The 21,121-nt window shown below is 51.6% G+C and overlaps 1 protein-coding gene and 1 long non-coding RNA gene across 2 annotated transcripts; one reads left to right on the forward strand and one right to left on the reverse strand.

Annotated features, from left to right (window-relative positions):
* The first annotated feature begins 13,380 nt into the window (after positions 1–13,380).
* On the forward strand, positions 13,381–17,507 carry LOC120111841. The gene is made up of 2 exons (XR_005513225.1): positions 13,381–13,669; positions 15,989–17,507. It is a non-coding gene; the product is annotated as an uncharacterized LOC120111841 (long non-coding RNA).
* Positions 17,340–20,918, reverse strand: LOC103719617 (GPI mannosyltransferase 1). Its single transcript, XM_039129767.1, is given in 6 exon segments — positions 17,340–17,839; positions 18,092–18,648; positions 18,879–19,060; positions 20,602–20,747; positions 20,749–20,789; positions 20,792–20,918. Coding segments are annotated over 6 exon segments (1,323 nt in total). The 5' UTR covers positions 20,886–20,918; the 3' UTR covers positions 17,340–17,536.
* Positions 20,919–21,121: the final 203 nt, after the last annotated feature.

Genomic DNA, 21,121 nt, shown 5'->3' on the forward strand with positions numbered 1-21,121 from the left:
CTGTGTTGAATTTTGAAGGCAAATGTGGTGGCTTATTGTAGATTTGATCTTGTAAGGGTCTTACTCTATGGGACTCGTACAGTCGTACTGGAACAAAATCATTTAGGGCCTCATTGGATTTTTCTATAGAATTTGGTCAGTATAACCACTAAGATCAAAGGCTACGGCAAAATATCTAGAAATAGCTTTAGAGTGAGCCGGCCCGAATTATATAGGGAGAAAAAAGACAAACAATCTGCTGAGGTTTTTTCTTTCTCTCCATGAGATTCGAGTCTGTTCATTTGAAAGCTATTTCTAGATATTTTATAAATACAAGCCTAGCCTGCTTGTAGCTTGTGATGTTGCTGGTGGTTGTACTGGTCAAATCCATGTATCTTATGAAATTTTCAGCCTAATTCTGTAGGAAAATTCAAACATATCCTTAGGAATAAAGCAAATTGATATGAATTCTCAAGAGCCGGAGATCCTCCAATTATGGTTGTTTGTGATTGATCGGTGCGATCACCATGATTGTATAGGCGCCATGCAGTATATGGTGCAGCAGCACTCTAGGGCCTATCCAATCATCGCCATTGCATGAATCACTGATAGCTGAAATTGGAGAATCAGCTCTCTCTGCAATTTGAATCTGGATTCGAACTTGATTCTCGAGCCCTTGGGTGTTGTTACGGGGGAACTAAGCCGCCATGCCCCACGTGACCGGCACGCGCGCCCAGGAAGACTACGGCTGCCCTTTGATCCAGCGCTCCGACCCCGAGTCGGACGTCCTCGGCTCCGCAGCCCGACCCCGAGTCGGCTGCCCTTTGATCCAGCAATCCGACCCCGAGTCGGACGCCCTCGGCTCCGCAGCCCGACCCCGAGTCGGCTGTCCTTTGATCCAGCAATCCGACCCCGAGTCGGATATCCTCGGCTCCGCAGCCCGACCCCGAGTCGGCTGCCCTTTGATCCAGCACTCCGACCCCGAGTCGGAGATCTCTTGATAACGACAGGCTATTCCCCAGAGGCACGCCGCGGCCTCCTGCTCCACTACTCCCTGCAACGACTGTATCCGATGCTGCTCCACGATCTCCTGCATCAGCCGTACAAAGCGGAGCCCCATTATGCCCTGACGTGGCCGTACCCGGTGCTGCTCCACGACGCCCTGTAACGGCCATGTCAGTGGCCACACCATCGTGCCCCACGATAACGAACCCCCCTGAGAGACCCCCCAGCCAGGTATATATGCGGCTGGGGGGAGAAAGGGGGGAGGTGAGCAATATCTCCCAGAGCACTCTCTTACTTGCGATTATCACCTCTCCTCCTCCTCCAATCTCCTCTGACTTGACCGTCGGAGGGCCATCACCACCCTGGTGGTGGTGCAAGGCTTGTTTGCAGGTTTCTTGGCGGAAGGTGGAGCGCAACCAACTCCAACCAAGACAACTCAGACGGAACCCCGTTCACACCGCAGTGCCAATCGTTCTCGGTTTGGACCACCAGCAACAGTTGGCGCTAGAGGAAGGGCCCGAATCTTAGAACGATCGTAATGGCACGGCGAGGTGGTCGTGGAGCTTCCAATGCTTCCGGTCGCGGAGCCTCTCGCGCCTCCGGCCGAGAGGCTGCTGCGTCCCCAACGCACTCTCAGCAGCACTCCACCGCCCCTTCTCCCATTCAGACGGTCGAAGCTGCTCAGTTCGACCAGCTAGCCCAGCAAGTTCGCACCCTCGCGGAGGCAGTGCAGAATCTGCAGGGTGTGATCTCTCGGGTGCCGCAACGGGCTCAGGAGCCGCTGCCCCCCGAGCACTCGCCTCTTCCTCACAACCCGCGCTCCTTCCTCTCCCATGGAGAGGAGCGCCGGCGCGAGGAGGATTCTCGAGTGCGGTCCATTCTGCCAGGACCTTCTCATCGGAGCTGTGCGGGGTACGAGAGGCGGACCCGGGCGCGTTCTCAAACACCCCAGTCCTCGAGGGGCCCGCACGCCAGTCGGTCCCCCTCGCGCCGCTCCTTGTCCCCCACCCACCGGTCGCGCTCCCTGGACCGGCGGGTGGACGATCTCCACAGACAACTCCAGGTCCTGAAGGGCCACTCCAAAGATCCCTTCGCTGACTTGGAGATCTCCTCCCAGCCGGCGCTTGCCTCGAGGATCCTGCGGACCCCGAACCCGCCGGGGTTCAAAATGCCGGCGATCGAACCCTACGACGGGGCGGCGGACCCGCGGGACCATGTGGAGAGTTTCAGGACTCTTATGCTCCTCCATGGAGCATCGGATCCGCTCCTCTGCAAGGCCTTCCCGGCGACCCTCCGTGGCCCGGCAAGGGCATGGTTCGCCGGCCTGGAGGCTAACTCCATCCAGTCCTTCGACCAGTTCACCCGCTTCTTTATCAGCCATTTCGCCGTCAGTAGCAGGCGGCGACTGGTCTCCGACTCCCTCTTTGATGTCCGGCAAAACGAGGGAGAAAGCCTGCGGGATTATCTCACCTGCTTCAACAAGGCTACACTGGAGGTCCGGAACCTGAGCCAGGAAGTGGCTCTCTCAGCCCTGAAGCGTGGCTTCCGGAAGGGCAGACTCACCTTCTCCCTGGACAAACGCCTGCCGCGGAGCTTCCCGGAACCGTTATCTCGGGCAAACCAGTATGCAGACGCCGAGGAGGCAGCATCCCACCGGAACAAGGAGGCCGCCGAGGCCCCTCTAAAGCCCGGAAAGAAAAGGCGAAAAGAGGCACCCCAGAGGAGGAGCCCGACGCCTCAACGCCGGCGCAGAAGCCCGTCACCAGCAAGGAACCACGGCGCCACACGCCCTCGTTCTCCGCACCGACGCTTCAACCGGTACACCCCACTCCTGGCCCCTCGGGCCCAGATCCTCATGGAGGTCAAGGGGCGGGAGGACCTCCCGGTCCCGAGGCAGATGAAGAAGATCCCTGGGAGGAGGCCTTCTCGGGCGTACTGTGAGTACCACCGAGACCACGGCCACGATACCGAAGACTGCTTCCAGCTTCGGGACGAGATCGAGGCTCTCATTCGCCGAGGGCGTCTCGGTCGATATGTAAACGACCGACGTCCCCCGGCAGACCCGCGTCCGGCCGACCCGGCCCCTCAGGAGCCTCGGGAACAGAATCGACCCGTTGCGGGAGTGATCCACACCATCACTGGGGGCTGCTCTCGGCCCGTGAGGAATGCAGGGGGCTCGGCGGGAGCATCAGGAGTGGCCGTCGCGAAGAGGCAGCGGGTCGGAAATGTAATCACTTTTTGTGATGAAGATGTAAAGGGGGTTCAGACTCCCCACGATGACGCCATGGTGATCTCTCTCACTATGGCGAACTATGATGTAAGGCGTGTTCTTGTGGATAGTGGAAGCTCAGCTGATATTCTGTATTACGAGGCCTTCCGAAAGATGAGCTTGTCCCGACAATTGTTGCACAAAACATCCACCCCCCTCATAGGATTCACTGGAGACGCTATCTCGGCCGAAGGTGTCATTGAGCTGCCTGTGACTGCGGGCGTTGCACCCGCAGAAGCCACGGTGCGACTCGGGTTCTTGGTCGTCCGTGTCCCCTCGGCCTACAACGCTATCCTCGGACGACCCGGACTGAACGCCCTTCGCGCGGTGGTTTCTACCTACCATTTGCTCATGCGGTTCCCCACGGCGGCCGGGATTGGAGAGGTCCGAGGTGACCAACCAACCGCACGGCAGTGTTTCCTAGCAACTCTCAAAGGGAAGAAGCCCATGGAGGCCCTAAGCGTCGAGTCCCTTGACGCCAGAGACGAAGTGGCCTTGCGGCACGGGGAGCCGGCCGAGGGCGTAATCGAGGTTCCCCTCGAAGAAGGCCGCCCGGACCGCACGGTCCGGATCGGTGCCAACCTCGACTCGGAAGCTCGGTCCCGGTTAGTGGAATTCCTCCGAGCCAATACTGATGTGTTTGCCTGGTCGGCGGCCGATGTACCTGGGATCGACCCGGAGGTCATTTCTCACGCCCTCAACGTCGACCCGACCCACCGACCAGTAAAGCAAAAGAAGAGACACTGTGCCCCGGATCGGATCCGGGTGGTCGACCAGGAGGTAGACAAACTCTTGGAGGCAGGTTTCATAAGGGAAGTGAGCTACCCCGAGTGGCTGGCAAACGTCGTACTTGTCCGGAAGGCGAGCGGGAAGTGGAGGATGTGCGTCGACTACACCGACCTGAACAAGGCGTGCCCCAAGGATAGCTTTCCGCTTCCGCGAATAGACCAACTGGTCGACGCGACTTCCGGATATCAGCTGCTGTTTTTCATGGACGCCTTCTCCGGCTACAACCAAATAATGATGGCTCCACAGGACGAGGAGAAAACGGCCTTCATAACAGACAGGGGGCTGTACTGTTACAAGGTAATGCCCTTCGGTCTGAAGAACGCTGGCGCTACTTACCAGCGCCTCGTCAATAAAATCTTCAAGGAGCAGATCGGGCGGAACATGGAGGTGTACGTGGACGATATGCTGGTAAAGAGCCGCCATGCGGATCAGCACATTGTGGATCTGGAGGAGACCTTCGCCACCTTGCGGAAGTTTCGTATGAAGCTAAACCCAGCGAAGTGCGCCTTTGGTGCTTCGGCCGGGAGGTTCCTCGGCTTCATTGTCAACCAGCGGGGGATCGAGGCCAACCCGGACAAAATCAAGGCCATCCAAGATATGTCCCCTCCGACCAAAGTGAAGGAGGTTCAGGAGCTCGCTGGAAGGGTCGCCGCGCTCGGACGATTTGTGGCAAAATCGGCCGAACGCTGCCAACCGTTCTTCAAGGTGTTGAAGCGCCCGAAAGACTTCCTCTGGACGGCTGAATGTCAAGTGGCGTTCGACCAGCTCAAGGAGTACATGGCGTCTCCTCCCCTGCTGTCCAAGCCGCAAGAGGGGGAGATGCTCTACCTTTACCTGGCGGTCTCCCCAACCGCAGTCAGCGCAGTACTGGTTCAGGAAGAGGCAAAACTTCAGAAGCCCGTGTACTACACCAGCCGAGTCCTCCGGGATGCCGAGACGCGGTACACGAAGGCTGAAAAGATCGCCTTCGCGCTGCTGACTGCGGCCAGGAGGCTTCGCCCCTATTTCCAAGCTCATTCTGTCACCCTTTTGACCGATCAACCACTGCGGCAGATCCTCAGCAATCCTGAGAATGCGGGACGGCTGGTGAAGTGGGCAGTAGAACTTGGTGAGTTCGACATCCGCTACCAGCCCCGGCCCGCCATCAAGGCCCAGGTGCTCGCGGACTTTCTCGCTGAGTGCACTGTGCAGGAGGCGGAACCTAGGCCGCCGGAAACACCCAGCCTCGATCTCCCGATCTGGACGCTCCACATTGACGGATCGTCGAACCCTGAAGGTGGAGGGGCTGGGCTGGTCCTTACCAATCCCGATGGAGTGATAGCCGAGTATGCCTTGAGGTTCGGATTTTCAGTGACCAACAATGAGGCGGAGTACGAGGCCCTAGTCACGGGACTCAAACTCGCCAAGGAGCTCGGCATCCGGCGTCTGAAGGTCTTCACCGACTCCCAGCTGGTGGTCGGGCAGGTTCGAGGGGAGTTCGAGGCACGGAGCCCGACCATGCAGAGCTACGTCCGGAAGGTGCAAGCACTCATTCCCGACCTCGGCAGTATTGACATTCAGCAGGTCCCAAGGAGCGAAAATGCTAGGGCCGACAGGTTGTCCCGCTTGGTGGGCGCTGAGGCGCACAACTTGTCAAGGGCGATATACCTGGAGACCCTAAATGCCCCGAGCATCGGCGAGGCTGAAGCGGTAATGGCAATTGATCCGGAACCATCTTGGATGGACCCGCTTGTAGCTTACCTCGCCGAAGGGATCCTCCCCGAAGATGAAGATCAAGCTCGGCGACTTGTTATGAAGTCCGCCCACTACGTACTCTACGAAGGGAGGCTGTATCGGACCTCGTTCACCGCCCCCCTCTTAAGGTGCCTCCGCCCTTCGGAAGCGGCTTACGCCCTCAGCGAAGTCCACGAAGGCATCTGCGGATCGCACCTGGGGGCTAGGTCCCTGGCACATAAGATCATGAGGCAAGGCTACTATTGGCCGACCTTATTGGAAGACTCAAAGGATCACGTACGGAAATGCGACGCCTTCCAGCGCCACGCCAACATCCAGAGAGTCCCCTCTGTTCCCTTGGCGCCAATCACCGCCCCCTGGCCCTTTGCACAGTGGGGAATGGATATCCTCGGACCATTCCCCATCGCTTCGGCCCAGCGGAAATTTTTGATTGTCGCCATCGACTACTTCACCAAGTGGGTGGAGGCAGAGCCACTGGCCACCATCACGGAGGCGCAAGTCCGGAAGTTCGTAAAGAGGAACATCATTGTCCGATTTGGGGTACCTCGGGTCCTCATCTCGGATAACGGTCGACAGTTTGATAACAAGCATTTCCGAGACTTCTGCGAGGAGTTCGGGATCGAACATCGGTTCACGTCCGTGTCGCACCCCCAAACCAACGGCGAGGCCGAGGTCGCAAATCGGACAATCCTCCAAGGTATCAAAGCGCGGATCGGACGGACGGGGCAAGCTTGGGTCGAGGAACTCGAGAATGTCCTTTGGGCGTATCGGACCACGCATCGGACTCCTACCGGGGAGACGCCTTTCAGCCTAACCTATGGCACGGAAGCCGTTGTCCCCGTCGAGCTCGGACTTCCCTCACCTCGGGTAGCCGCACACCGACCCGAGGCCAACTCGGAGCAACTCCGAGGGAACCTGGATCTCTTGGAAGAAGCAAGGGAAATGGCGCAGGTTCGGATGGCAATGTATCAGCGGAGGGTGGCCCGATATTACAACTCCAAAGTCCGACCGAAGCTTTTCAGAATTGGAGATCTGGTGCTGAGGCGAGCTAAGGCATCTCAACCTACGGAAGGTGGGAAGCTAGCGCCGAATTGGGAAGGCCCGTATAAAGTTCGTTGGGTAAACCGACCTGGCTCCTACCAGTTGGAAGCCCTAGATGGCCGAGAAATTCCAAGGGGCTGGAATTCCGCTAACCTGCGGATGTATTACCAGTAGAACAATAAGGCCAGAAAGACAATTTGGAAAGGTGCAACACTTTTCATTTCAATAATTTCTGGTTACAATGGCGTGCTCGTGTGATTACAAGGAATTCCCAGAGGGGAATTAGGGAGTAAAGAAAGCAAAGAAGAGGTGGAGAATCCGTGGAGCTGAGGACCGAGGATCCCAAACCCTCAATCCAAAGCAGCTGCAATCCCACCGGAAGTGGGTGCTTCTAACCGGAGGCGCCATCCAGCACCTCACTAAAAAGACGAGGAGCCGCCGCAGAAGAAGCTCCCGCTGCCCCCAGGGGAACGCCGCCTCCAAAGGATATTCCCATCCTCCCCAGTGATAGGGGAGAGAAGGAATTCGAGGGGGAAGAGCATATGGAGGCGCGGCCCCGGACTGAGCGTCTGGTGCAGAGCTCGATCGGGAGGCTGAACTTCAAGGAGGGGAGATGTGATCCCGGATGAAACGCCTAGAGCGGAGCTCCGCCGGGAAGACCCTCCTTGTTGATCCCAGATGAAACGGCTAGTTGGCTGAAGTCGCAAGGGGAGCGTCTCCCCTTTCCTTCAACAGGAATCTCTCAGTCATATGCCAAGGAGGAGGTCCGCGATCCATGGCAACCTGAACAGCTCCAGCTTGGCAAACTCCATCGTACCTGCACCTGTATTTATAGCCAAACTGCGGCCCCCTGGTCGTCCCGATGCGGGTGGCTCCAATAATTGCAGGCGCATTGAAACCGGAGCCGTTCCGGCTCCCGAGGCGTATCTCCCCGCGATTTTCTAAGCGTCATTCTCCTTAAACCGCATTCTTTGTGCAGGACAATCCGGGTGTCATGTACCCCTAGGTCCACATATCTCCGCTCGCGCCCAGGCCGTATCCTCCACGAAGAACCCGCGTATCGCGGCCGCTCAGCTAACACTCCTCGCAAGCAGCAGCTGGCGATCCGATTTCCCAGGTAACGCATTAATTAGCGTTTAATGCCCTTCTCGTGTTCCCCCAGGCAACGCTTAGAGAAAAGGAGAAACATGATCGCGGCTGGCTACGGAGAAACCCCGTCGGGCAGCGAGCGACAAGCGCACGACCAGCGAGCGGAATTTCCCGAGGCTCGGCCCTCGGATGCCTGGCTAGCCCGATGATCATCCCGGGAGCAGACTAGCCGGAAGCCCCGACCGGTCGCCTCGGCTTGCGCCAGCCTTGGCCGACCAACGAGTGGAATGTCCCGAGGCTCGGCCCTCGGATGCCAGGCTAACCCGACGATCATCCCGGGAGCAGACTAGCCTGAAGCCCCGACCGGTCGCCTCGGCTTGCGCCAGCCTTGGCCGACCAACGAGCGGAATTTCCTGAGGCTTGACAACCCTCGGATGCCAGGCTAACCCGACGATCATCCCGGGAGCAGACTAGCCTGAAGCCCCGACCGGTCGCCTCGGCTTGCGCCAGCCTTGGCCGACCAACGAGCGGAATTTCCTGAGGCTTGACAACCCTCGGATGCCAGGCTAACCCGACGATCATCCCGGGAGCAGACTAGCCTGAAGCCCCGACCGGTCGCCTCGGCTTGCGCCAGCCTTGGCCGACCAACGAGCGGAATTTCCCGAGGCTCGGCCCTCGGATGCCAGGCTAACCCGACGATCATCCCGGGAGCAGACTAGCCTGAAGCCCCGACCGGTCGCCTCGGCTTGCGCCAGCCTTGGCCGACCAACGAGCGGAATTTCCCGAGGCTCGGCCCTCGGATGCCAGGCTAACCCGACGATCATCCCGGGAGCAGACTAGCCTGAAGCGCCGACCGGTCGCCTCGGCTTGCGCCAGCCTTGGCCGACCAACGAGCGGAATTTTCCGAGGCTCGGCCCTCGGATGCCAGGCTAACCCGACGATCATCCCGGGAGCAGACTAGCCTGAAGCCCCGACCGGTCGCCTCGGCTTGCGCCAGCCTTGGCCGACCAACGAGCGGAATTCCCTGAGGCTTGACGGCCCTCGGACGCCTGGCTTAGCGCCGGAAGAATTTCCTGAGGCCTAACCCTCGGATGCCTGGCTTAGCGCCGGAAGAATTTCCTGAGGCCCAACCCTCGGATGCCTGGCTTAGCGCCGGAAGAGTTTCCTGGGGCCTAACCCTCGGATGCCTGGCTTAGCGCCGGAAGAATTTCCTGAGGCCTAACCCTCGGATACCCGGCTTAGCGCCGGAAGAATTTCCTGAGGCCCAACCCTCGGATGCCTGGCTTAGCGCCGGAAGAGTTTCCTGAGGCCTAACCCTCGGATGCCTGGCTTAGCGCCGGAAGAATTTCCTGAGGCCTAACCCTCGGATGCCTGGCTTAGCGCCGGAAGAGTTTCCTGGGGCCTGACCCTCGGATGCCTGGCTTAGCGCCGGAAGAATTTCCTGGGGCCTAACCCTCGGATGCCTGGCTTAGCGCCGGAAGAATTTCCTGAGGCCTAACCCTCGGATGCCTGGCTTAGCGCCGGAAGAATTTCCCGAGGCCTAACCCTCGGATGCCTGGCTTAGCGCCGGAAGAATTTCGGAAGCCAGGAGTCAGCAAGACGCTACCGAGAGTTAAAAGAAAAAGAAGGACGAAGGCGAGATGAAGAAACATTCAACTTGCATCAATTTTCATTGTTTCAGGGCCGAGGCCCATACAATTTGGCAAAACCTCGGTATACAAAAAAAAGAGAAGACAACGAAAGATACAAGAGGTCAGCTTGGAGGAACTCCCGGGTCGGGAACGTCGGGCTCGTCCGCAGGAGGTAGGGAAGCAGCAGGAGAACCAGCAGGCAATGGCGCCGGAGAGGAGTCGAGAAGGGAAATCTCGCTCAGGTCAACTTCGGGGTACTTAGCCGACACCCTTGCCAGGCCCTCCTCGAAGCCTAAGATAAAGGCTTCGGCCCCCGCGTCCGACGCGTCACGGACAAACTCGTCGGACTGACGATAGGTCTGTACTGCCTCCGACATATCATGAGCGAACTCGGCGGACTGGCGATAAGCCTCTACCGCCTGACGCCCGATTTCCGCACTCCTCTCGGCCAGCGCCGCCTCTGCCCGCTCCATAATCTGGGCTTTCGCCTCCAAGACCTTCGCCACAATCCGGCCTTCCGCCTCGGTGGAGACCCTTAGCAGCTTAGCCCGAGCCTCCTTGTGCTTCGCTTCGGCAGCAATGCGAGCAGCCTCAGCCTCCGTCAGGCGCGAATGAAGCTCCTGATCGCTCGCACGGGACTTCTCCAAGGCCGACTCCAATTCGCCCAGCTTAGCTTCAAGGGACCGGATTCGGTTGCGGGCGTTGTCGGCTGACCGCTGGGCCTTCTCCCACCTCTCCCGGTAGTCGGCAGCCTTCCGGGACTGCTTCTCGGCCCGCTCATCCGCCTTCTTGACCTCGCCCTCGAGACCCGAGGCAAGCTCCTGAGCCTCCAACAGTTGCTTCTCGAGGGCAGCAAAGCCGAGTGCCCGCTCTTCGGCCTCCCGGAGCCTCGCCTCGAAGTCCCCGGTTGTTCTGCCTGCCACAGCCTGGCCTCCCTTTTCCACTGCTTTCAGCCGGTCCTCGGCCTTCGCCAGAAGCCCCGCCTGTTCCTTGTAGCACTCCTCCAGACGGATCATGTACTGGGCGAGCTAAGAAATAGGAAAAATAAGGGAGTCAGGCGGAGAACAACAGAGCCAATAAATGGTGAAAAGCGGCCAGAAGAATACTCACCGACATGAGACAGACACAGCTGGCAGCCCCAACGTCAGAGACCGCCAACTCCCGGACCCGCCGACGGTCCTTCTCCAGCAGCACTGTTTCGATGAGATTTCGGGCGCCATCGGTAGTGAAGGCAGACCCCGATTTCTCCCCAGAGCCAGACGGTGGTTCTGCAGCCTTACCCCTATCCATCGCCTGGGGAAGAGTCCGGCCGATCGCGCTCGGGGCGGGGGTCACCCCAGGAATTGATAGGGTCCCGCTCGGTCGGGGCCTCGGCGCGTCCCTCCTCGAGTCATCAGGAGCCGACCGAGTCGAAGGCCGGGTCGGGGACTGATCACGTCCGACCCGTCCGTCTCGGGCAGGCTCGGATGATACCTCCGGAGTAGCGGCAATCTTACCACCGGAGGGCTGATACAGCGTCAGCTGCCGGTCCGTGCCCACGACGTCTCCCTGATCGGTGGGCCCGGACTCGTCGGTCGGCGTCGGAGGCACCTCCTTACGGGACTTCTTCGCCGGTGGGGCCCCGCTCGGAAGAGCTCGTTTCCTCCTCTGGGCTGCTTCCAGCAGGGACGCCCTACCAACAGCCTTTGTCTTCACCGACCGCATGACGTCGTCGATCTCTGCAAAAAGGACGGGATAGTCGGAGACGGAGAAACCAAAGGAAAGAACGGGATGAAAGAAGGGAAAAAAGTCAAGAAAGAATCGGTAGCGGACTCACGGTCGGTGGGGACCGAGCTCAGACCGACATTCACCAAAGTATCCTCGGAAATAAGGCGGGCCACCGGGGGGAGCTGGCCCTCGGCAACCAACCCCTTCAAGGCGGCCAAGCCATCGGACTCCTCCCTTGACAGTCTCGATAGGCCGATCGGAGACTTCATCGGGGTCTCCCAGGTCGCCCTGATTTCCCAAGAGGGATCTGCATCAACAAAAAAGAAGCGCTCCTTCCATTTGTGAATGGAGGTAGGAGCCTCCTTGACAAGGCCGCATCCTCGCCGCGCTGCGAAGCACCACCACCCTTTGTCCTGGGGGTGGCCGCTCAGGCTGTAGAACTCCCAAAAAACATTCAGGGTGGCGGGGATCTCGTGCATACGGCAGAGAACCTGGAAGACCGTCAGGGCCCGCCACGAGTTCGGCACCAGTTGCGTCGGTGCCACTCTTAAACCCCGTAGCACCTGCATGACCAAGTCCGAAGGGGGAAAGCGGAACCCGGCCTGGAGAATGCCCTCATTGATGGCGATCTTCCCTGGAGGAGGATGGGACATCCTCTCCTCAGGCCCCGGGAGCGTGGCGTTGCAGGCCTCGGGAAGGTGGTACCGAGCCACGAGTCTGTCTAAATCTGTGGCGACCAGCTCCGACTTAATTTGGTCTGCTCTCACTTCGCCCATTCCTAATGGCCAATAAACCTACGGTTAGGACGGGGACCGGAAGGGGGGAAAGACCGGAGCGACTGGAGTACACTAGTATAAGAGGGGAAAGTATGGAGAGCCCTAAGCAGAAGAATGGGGAAAACTCACCGGAAAAGAGGTAAGAACGGCTCCAAGAGCGCCAAAGGAGAAACGAGTGAACAGTCCGACGGCAGCAACAGCAGCGCAAAGGGGAAACTTGAAAATATCTGTAAAGAAGAAGACGGACGGGGAAAGGCCCCCGATTAAATAGGCGGAAAGGCAAGTGACGCCTCAATGACGCCAGAGGACGCCTGGCTGCCGAAGGGTCGCTCGCGCCCCAAAGGCGAATCGACACCATTAGGGAAGGATGTCCGCCGAAATCCTCAGACTGCCAGGTCAGCAATAACCGCCATACGCCATAAAAAGGGCGGGGAGCTCGAAGCGCGCGCGCCTCTCCGAGGAACGGCGGCAATCCCGAAACATCACTCCCTTCACCTGTTCCCCTTCTGGTTCCAGGCTCGGAAGTGGGGGGCTACTGTTACGGGGGAACTAAGCCGCCATGCCCCACGTGACCGGCACGCGCGCCCAGGAAGACTACGGCTGCCCTTTGATCCAGCGCTCCGACCCCGAGTCGGACGTCCTCGGCTCCGCAGCCCGACCCCGAGTCGGCTGCCCTTTGATCCAGCAATCCGACCCCGAGTCGGACGCCCTCGGCTCCGCAGCCCGACCCCGAGTCGGCTGTCCTTTGATCCAGCAATCCGACCCCGAGTCGGATATCCTCGGCTCCGCAGCCCGACCCCGAGTCGGCTGCCCTTTGATCCAGCGCTCCGACCCCGAGTCGGAGATCTCTTGATAACGACAGGCTATTCCCCAGAGGCACGCCGCGGCCTCCTGCTCCACTACTCCCTGCAACGGCTGTATCCGATGCTGCTCCACGATCTCCTGCATCAGCCGTACAAAGCGGAGCCCCACTATGCCCTGACGTGGCCGTACCCGGTGCTGCTCCACGACGCCCTGTAACGGCCATGTCAGTGGCCACACCATCGTGCCCCACGATAACGAACCCCCCTGAGAGACCCCCCAGCCAGGTATATATGCGGCTGGGGGGAGAAAGGGGGGAGGTGAGCAATATCTCCCAGAGCACTCTCTTACTTGCGATTATCACCTCTCCTCCTCCTCCAATCTCCTCTGACTTGACCGTCGGAGGGCCATCACCACCCTGGTGGTGGTGCAAGGCTTGTTTGCAGGTTTCTTGGCGGAAGGTGGAGCGCAACCAACTCCAACCAAGACAACTCAGACGGAACCCCGTTCACACCGCAGTGCCAATCGTTCTCGGTTTGGACCACCAGCAACAGTCTTCTTGATCATCCATCACTCGGATGGTAATCAAAAAGCTCAATTACTTACTTTTTTGTTAGTGCGGCAATGATTACATTGTCTTTTCTCTAGATGCAACCCAAAACATCAGAATGTACCAAGTCTAGCAGCAGCGTTGGAGCCAAATGGCAGAATCGCAAAGTGCTGACCCTGAGTGGCCTCCTGCGGCATGCTGCGCTGGGATGCAGCAGCTCGCACATCGGACGGTCACTTGCCATTGCTTGGGGAACAGTGTGAAAAAGCCAGCTTCCCTCGAGACCCAACTGTGACAAGTGAGTGCAACCAAATAGGAGCTGGAGTTTTTTTAATTTCGTGGTGATTTTGTGGATAATTAACTTAGTATATAGTGCAATTTTCATATACATTTTAGTCGTTTTTTTTTTTTTTTTTTTTTTATCATAACAGAAAGTTCCTGGCAAGTGAGACAAGTACCCTGGTGGCTTATTTCATTTTCTTAATTACATGGCCATCCTTATTTAGTTGAATTGATTTGCTCGGTTAATATCTTGATCTCGGGTTGCTTTGCGAGTAGAATATTTTTAGTTATCGCCAGTCTATCTTCATTTTCCTTGCCTTCTCTTGCTAGGTGGAAAGTGAGTGATTTGGATTCTTTATATTTAGTATAAACAATCTTACCATTCTCTCAAACCATGATGGAATTTCACATAGAGCCCTAACCTTAGCCATACATAAAGCACCAACAAGATCAGTTAGAAGCTCAAACAGTAAAAAAGCCTGTTTTTTCAAACGTAAAGTTTTGCTCCCCTATCTCGGCTACAAGCTACATAAAGAAAAAAGACTTTTGTCCCCTATCTCGGCTACAAGCCTCAGGATTTCCAGTCTTTAGCTATAAGAACATTCGAACAGAGCATAGTATTCATAAATTATACTAAAGCTACATAAAGAAAAAAGACTTAAAAAACACAATAACACTCGAGAGATCTCGAAAAAGAGAATATTCTTTTTATTGATAGAACTTCTTTAACCAATCACCGTTTACAATGCTCAGAAGGGGTTGCCCATCTAAGGTTCAGAGTTTGTATCCACCATTTGAAAACAACTCGGTGACGACAAAAGGCCCTTCATAGTTTCTCGCAAACTTCGAGTTAGTGCCATGCGTTCCAATAGGGTCTCTAACTTTTCATACCAACTCTTCTAGGCTGAATACTCGAACTTTCACTTTCTTCGTGTAAGCCCTTGTGATCCGCGCTAGTAACTCTATGAATGATTTATGCCCATTTCCTCTTCTCATCCAAACAAATCCAATTGTACTAGCCTGCTGTCATTCTTTTTTGCTCACAACATTAATCCTCTAACTGAAGACGTTGTAGGGTTAATCTTCCTAAACTTCACAAGCAAATGGCTTTCTGTTTTGAGCAAAGGAAAAGGTCTTGCTCCCATGGGTGTTACAAACAAAGTACGATATGCTCACAGAGTGAAGGGGAAGATTTCATGCCATCACAATGGGGTCTCATATTTTTTTGAGAATGGTAATTAGAGTAAAATTAGCTACTTTTACTACTCCATTTGTCTGAGGATGAGTTGCGGCGGACTTTTTTATGGTTAAAAAAAAATTTAGTAGTGAAGTCTCTAACCTTCTTATTCACTAAATCTCGAGCCATTGTCGGTAATTATCTGGTACCCTAAACCGACAGATGATATGCTGCTTTATGAAACGAATAACCTGAGTGGCTGTAATGCTGGCGTAATGTAGCATATTTTGTGATGAAATATAATTGCTGACTATAAGGAACAAATTTGCACTACTATCAAAGAAGTGAGCTGCACAGGGAAAACCAATCCCTGTTAATTAAATCAAATTCCAGGTGCAGCTCCTGTCAAATTTAATGGCGCAAAATATGCCTATTTGACCTCAAGAGCTGGATAGGGAGGCGGAAAACCAAGGCAGCTGTTAAATTTAGAAATGGTTCCCACATTATTGATTAACACTTGATTTTTTTAATGCTTTATAGTGAGATCCACTTCTATCATTTAGTATTTAATGAAAAATAGTACATTTTGGCATCCTCTGCATCAACATAAAGTCAGAAACTTAGTAAAAGCCAAACCTGTTTGATATTGTTTAAATAAAGTACTTTTGTAACTTTTAAGCTAAAAAGCACTTTCCAATTGAAATAAGTGTTTCACAACATTATCTAACAAGTACTTCTACAACAAGCAAAAAGGCAGAACTATAAAGCCTAGCTTCTAGCTTCTTTTTATATTCCTCCAACGAAGAAGCAATACAAGGAGTTAAGGTGTATCGGGTGTTGCTTTTGATTCATAAGAAGAGCAAAAGCCAGAAGCTAGTTTTTGTAGCTCCAAATACTTATTTTTTGATGAAGTACTTTTTAGCTTTAAAAGTCATAAAAGCATTTTTTTTAAAGCACCAACGACACCCTTAAGAAAACTAATCGATACCTCAAAGGATATCTAGGCAAGTTGAGGCACAGAGACTTAAAACACATAGTGGGGTTCCAGTTTTGAAACGAAAAACTAATTATTTATTTGGTTTTTAGTTGTTTCTGAAGATCTTGTGCCTTTTTATTATGGTTGCTGATCATTTGCATATGTTTATTTCTATCATGCAGGATCAATTGAGAGTCTGTGAGAAGCTAGGAGATGCTGAATGTTTCAGATGAATAAAGAGATACCACCTCTCACTCTGGGAAAGTTTAACTATTTTATGTATATGTAATCCCCCCTCAATGGATGAATAAAATAATTTTGTCATAAACAAAGTGTTCCTTGTTTCCGCTGTATAAATTTATATGGACTACCAACAAAATGAGGTGTAGGAACATAAATAAGATGAACTTACAACCTCATAAAAGAGTAGGTGGACCTAGCTAATATGAAAGAAAATCTACAGACTGGTAAAAAGAATTGCATTTACATAAGATGGACGCATAGAAAAACTCATAAAACATTGGACCTGTTTGGCATTATTGATGTTTTTGTGTTTTTGTTTCCCTCTAAGAAAGTTCAAAAAGCATGGTGATTGGCATTGGGACCACATTTGCTTGAAGCTTGTGTCATTCTTTATTTATATTTTCAAATTTTCTGAAAGTGGTAAATTTTTGCTGCCAAAAGCTTTAAAAGTTTTACAAATGATTTGAAAAAACAATGGGTTCCATAGTATATATTTGTTATGCTTGCTTGTGTCATTCCTTATTTATATTTTCAATTTTTTTGAAAGCAATAAATCTTTGCTGCCAAGAGCTTTAAAGGTTTTATAGATTATTCGGAAAACAAGTGGATTCCATATTACTCTATCTTTTTACTTTATCTCAATTTCTTCTTAAAATTTTGAAAACAAAAGCAATAAATTAGTTGGCATGAAGATAATTTGCAATGTGCATTGCTATAGATGACAGGACAGTATCAACTAGTGTGAACGGTAAAATCTTTGAAGGTTGGTACCAAGTACCCTTACATCAGTTTCAGCCAGAGATTTGCTGTCCCAAGTTGTTACAAAAAGGAAAAAAGGACCTTCATAAGTTTGTGTTATAACAACGGTAGGGATGTTTTTTTGGATCACCAGTTAAGTTATCCACCGAGTATACTCCAGAATTATGTTGTTCTTTGACATGCCCATGAAAAGAGAAAAATGAGAAAGAAAAAAGAAAAGAACTGAGAACAGAAAATTAAAAAAAAGCATGTTATTCAAACACTACTTGCACTGCAACCAATTGATTAAGCTGAGTTGCATAGAGCTAGATTATAGCAACACTGGACCCATTCAAACCACCCCTTTTTGTATTACATTAAGGGCTGGTCATGGGGTACTGGTTCTTTCCACGTCACTCACAAACAGAGAGGGCCCCACACAAGTTTTTTAGATGTTTACAGTGTCAGCTGCTACAATTACCTTACAATTGCTTATCTCATGGTGGAGTGTAGTTTAGGAGTAAACATGTGATCTGCACTCACAGCAAAACAAAGACTAAATATGCCAGTTAGTAAATAGATGTGTTGGCTTCCCATATAAAAGGAACTGGAACATAAATATAATCTCCATGAGACCAGAAAAAAAGAAAACAAAAATCTAACATTTTTCTAGAATTAGCAGAAGCATAACTTGCAACATTAACATAAACCTAAATGAAATAAAAGGATAAAAAGATCACTCCAATTTTCTAGCATGAGCCCATACCAGATTTTGCTAATGGCACGAAAATTGGAGAGTACCTATGATGTTTAATTACCATAAATAGAACAAAGGTGTTTGCAACCAGGAACAGTAAGCTTGCCAACCACAATTGTATGAAGACGTTCAACCCCTTGAACTCCAGCAGGTAACCCCATATTAACCAATGAAGCTGAGACCCCATCCAAACAGAAATACAGATCAAACCTTTCCATTTCAGTCTCATGTTGCTCCATGGAAGAATCAAAGGCAAGAGGCAGAAAAACCACACAAAGTACTGTGCAGTCATAACCTGTCAAGTAACAGAACAGCAGTCAACACAAATGGGAAATCACACTAGACCTGACAAGGGATCGGAGATTAATCTAGCAAATAGCCATGAGTTTTCATCAAGCAAGGTAGCACATGAGAGTAATAAGAACTGGTTAGAAACTCATTAGCAATTCCTATGCTAATCAGTTTAGACTAGGGCCGATAGCATTTTCTATGGCTTCATGATTTAGGCTTCCTTAATTGTAAAATCAAAGGGATCAAAAATACTAACCTTGTTGAAAGCAACAAATGCAACTGTCTGCACGAAAAGGCAAAATGGAAGGTCTCCTGCGAAGCACAAGATCAATGCAAACTGCACCATCAGTTGAGGAAGAAAAGAAATGAGCTTCTCTAGTGCCGAGAATCCCTGCTGGTGATGAAGATAGATGTGATAGAAATATATCGAGAAGTTGTGCCTTGGATCACTACGTGTGAGATGATACAGCAGTGCTTCATTTAAAAAGTCCCATCCATAGAGATGGAAGAATATAGCAGTCCAGAGGAAGAACATGCATCCGGACAGAAAACCAAACAGTACTGTGTCCCTTGTTATAATGCCTCTAAGGAAAACCCATGGAGCAGTCCAAGATACAGATGGTTTTGCAGCTCTAGTATCAGAACTTTGACCAGATGTGGTTTGACCAGAACTCCACTGCCAAAGGTAAGGCTTCCCAGCAGGACTTATATTTTGTTGACTGAGAACAAGGACTAAAGGAAGGGAATATATGATAGGGTAGATCCTAAAATGGACGACAAGCCCGTACCAGAATGCTGCCTGAACCACCTTACCTGTAAATGAGAGCAGCAAGTATCAACAAAGATGCTTATGATAAATTGCAAAAGTTTTAGTTTGAATGATGGTAAACTGCTTATCACTACCTTAGTTTGGAAACCAATTTTTATATTCATTATAAAGGAATTACAGATTTAGGCTCGCCAAATCTTTAAAGTTATATCCCAACCAATTTTTTACTTAAAAGTTAAAACTAATCACATTAATACAGAGGCAGAACTTACACCATTCATAAGACAAAGGATTATCCACAGAATAATCACACAAACAACGGGCTCACAGTTTCCTCTGGTGCCAATGGTGAAAGTGAATGGATTGAAGAGCCAAGCAGCCACGGACCAAAGACGCAGATTCTCAGGCACGCCGCGTAGCTTCAGAATAGTATCTATAAATAAACCCACAGCAAATCTGGAAAACAGAAAACGATTCATTTCAGGTAGTTTACTGTCAAATGTCACAGATAACAGTAACCAAGTGACTTTAATTACTCAAAATATTCTACCTATTCTAACTGTATTTTCACGTGGCCACATATTTAAAAAAAAGGTAAATGAAAATAAAGTTCTCTTGGAATTTTCGGACCATTCAAGGTCATAGTAGTTTACCAATCATAAGGCAAAAGCAGTAGCTTTCTGTATATCATTTTTAAATAAACACATTTTCCAATCATGAGTCTGCCACCTCTATAACTAAAACCATAACCATCAAGCAATGACCCGACTAGTGGTGTTCACTTTATGAATCCTATTCACCAATGGTTTTAGTTAAGAGCAACCTCTCATGCTACTTTGAACTTTTTAAGTGCTAAGCACTAACCATTCCTGTTACCTTATACTTCTCTCCCTCCTTTCGGGCACATTATTGGCTTTAGAATAACCTCCACCAAAAGACCCACAAGTGAACCTGCCAGACAAAAGCTCCATCTAGCCCAATAAAACATAAGTGTTTCTTAACTATACAGAAAGCATTGCTGATAACTATTCTTACATATAAACCTGAATTGACATCAGATTTAATACCCATAGAGTAAACATGATAAGATACCTGCACTGCCAATAGAATTAATGCACTAAATGATTCAACCTCTCTCTCTCTCTCTCTCTCTCTCTCTCTCTCCTCTCTCCTCTCTCTCCCCCTCCCTCCCTCGCCTCTTCCCCCCTCTGGATGGTGAAGTCATCTAATCCAAGAAAATCCAAGTGTTTTTTCTAACGAAACAGAAGCATTGTTGAAGAAACCATTCTACTCATAAACCAAATTGACATCAGACTACAATACCCATAGAGTGCACATGCAAGATACTTGAAAATGCACTATATAAAATTAACCCCTACACCGATTCTCTCTCTCTCTCTCACACACACACACACACACAGACACACATCCTTCCAATGAAGTGCCAACATGAAGCTATCAGATACCAAGGCTTCAAATTGCCACCCAGATAAGGCCCCAAAGCGAGAGATGCATCACCTATACCAGCAAAACACAACATCCAAAGCTAACAATAGAAATTCTTCTCAATTTTATATGAGTTTTATTATATATCACAACAAAAAATAGAAATTTACCTTAAAAGTAATAAGCTTAAAAAAAAGTTAATGAGCAATGTATATGCATTTCTTAGTTCTGCACAAGCATTTGTTTAAGTCATAACCTAGTGTCGTTCCACCTCGACAACCTAATTATTGCTTGCTGAGCTCCATACCCCCCAAATTCAATTCACCATTATCAACATTAGATCTTAGTTGAATGTGAAAAGCATACATCAGAGTTGTTACTTAAAGAAATCAACTTTCACAATGGCAGCACTGTCTCACGCTCTTCTAGATCCCTAAAAAATAAATATGAGTTCATAATAAATTTTCTTAATAAATCAAACTCGAAAGTAGAGAGGATCAAAAGGGCAGCAAGAATAAGAACGAAGAAGAAGAACCGAGAAAGATAGCAACTTTTCTTCCATGCCTGCAGCCGAGAAGAGGAGCTTCCCCCAGGATCTATGGAAGGTGGAATTGGGGACGAGCAAGAAGGCCAGGAGAGGGGAGTAGCGGTACGTAGAGCGCTCGAACGGCGACCTCCCGGCGGCGACCATTGCGGCGGGCGTCGGAGAAGACGAGGTAGTCGATGTCGGTGTAGCGACCTCCATGTGGGCGTCCTGCCATTCCCCGTAGACCACGAGGAGGAGCCTCAGCACGGCGGAGAAAAGCATCATCCGGCGGAGATCGATCGATCCCATTCTGGAGAGGAACCCTAGCTCTCGATCCAAAGCTCGCCCCTATTTTTCCCTTTCTTTTTTTTATTTGGCTAATATAAAGCCCGAGCTCGTCTTCTCCTTGGTATTGCTGACTAGGATGTAAACGGGTGCGCGATTGACTCCGTCCGTATTCTTCCGACCAATCAGGATGTGAGATGCTAATGATTTGACTTTTTTTTAGGGCCGGAAATGGGGCCGGGCCGGGCCGGGCCGAGACA

This window comes from Phoenix dactylifera, chromosome 9, assembly GCF_009389715.1.
Source record: "Phoenix dactylifera cultivar Barhee BC4 chromosome 9, palm_55x_up_171113_PBpolish2nd_filt_p, whole genome shotgun sequence".
Classification (NCBI taxonomy): domain Eukaryota; kingdom Viridiplantae; phylum Streptophyta; class Magnoliopsida; order Arecales; family Arecaceae; genus Phoenix; species Phoenix dactylifera.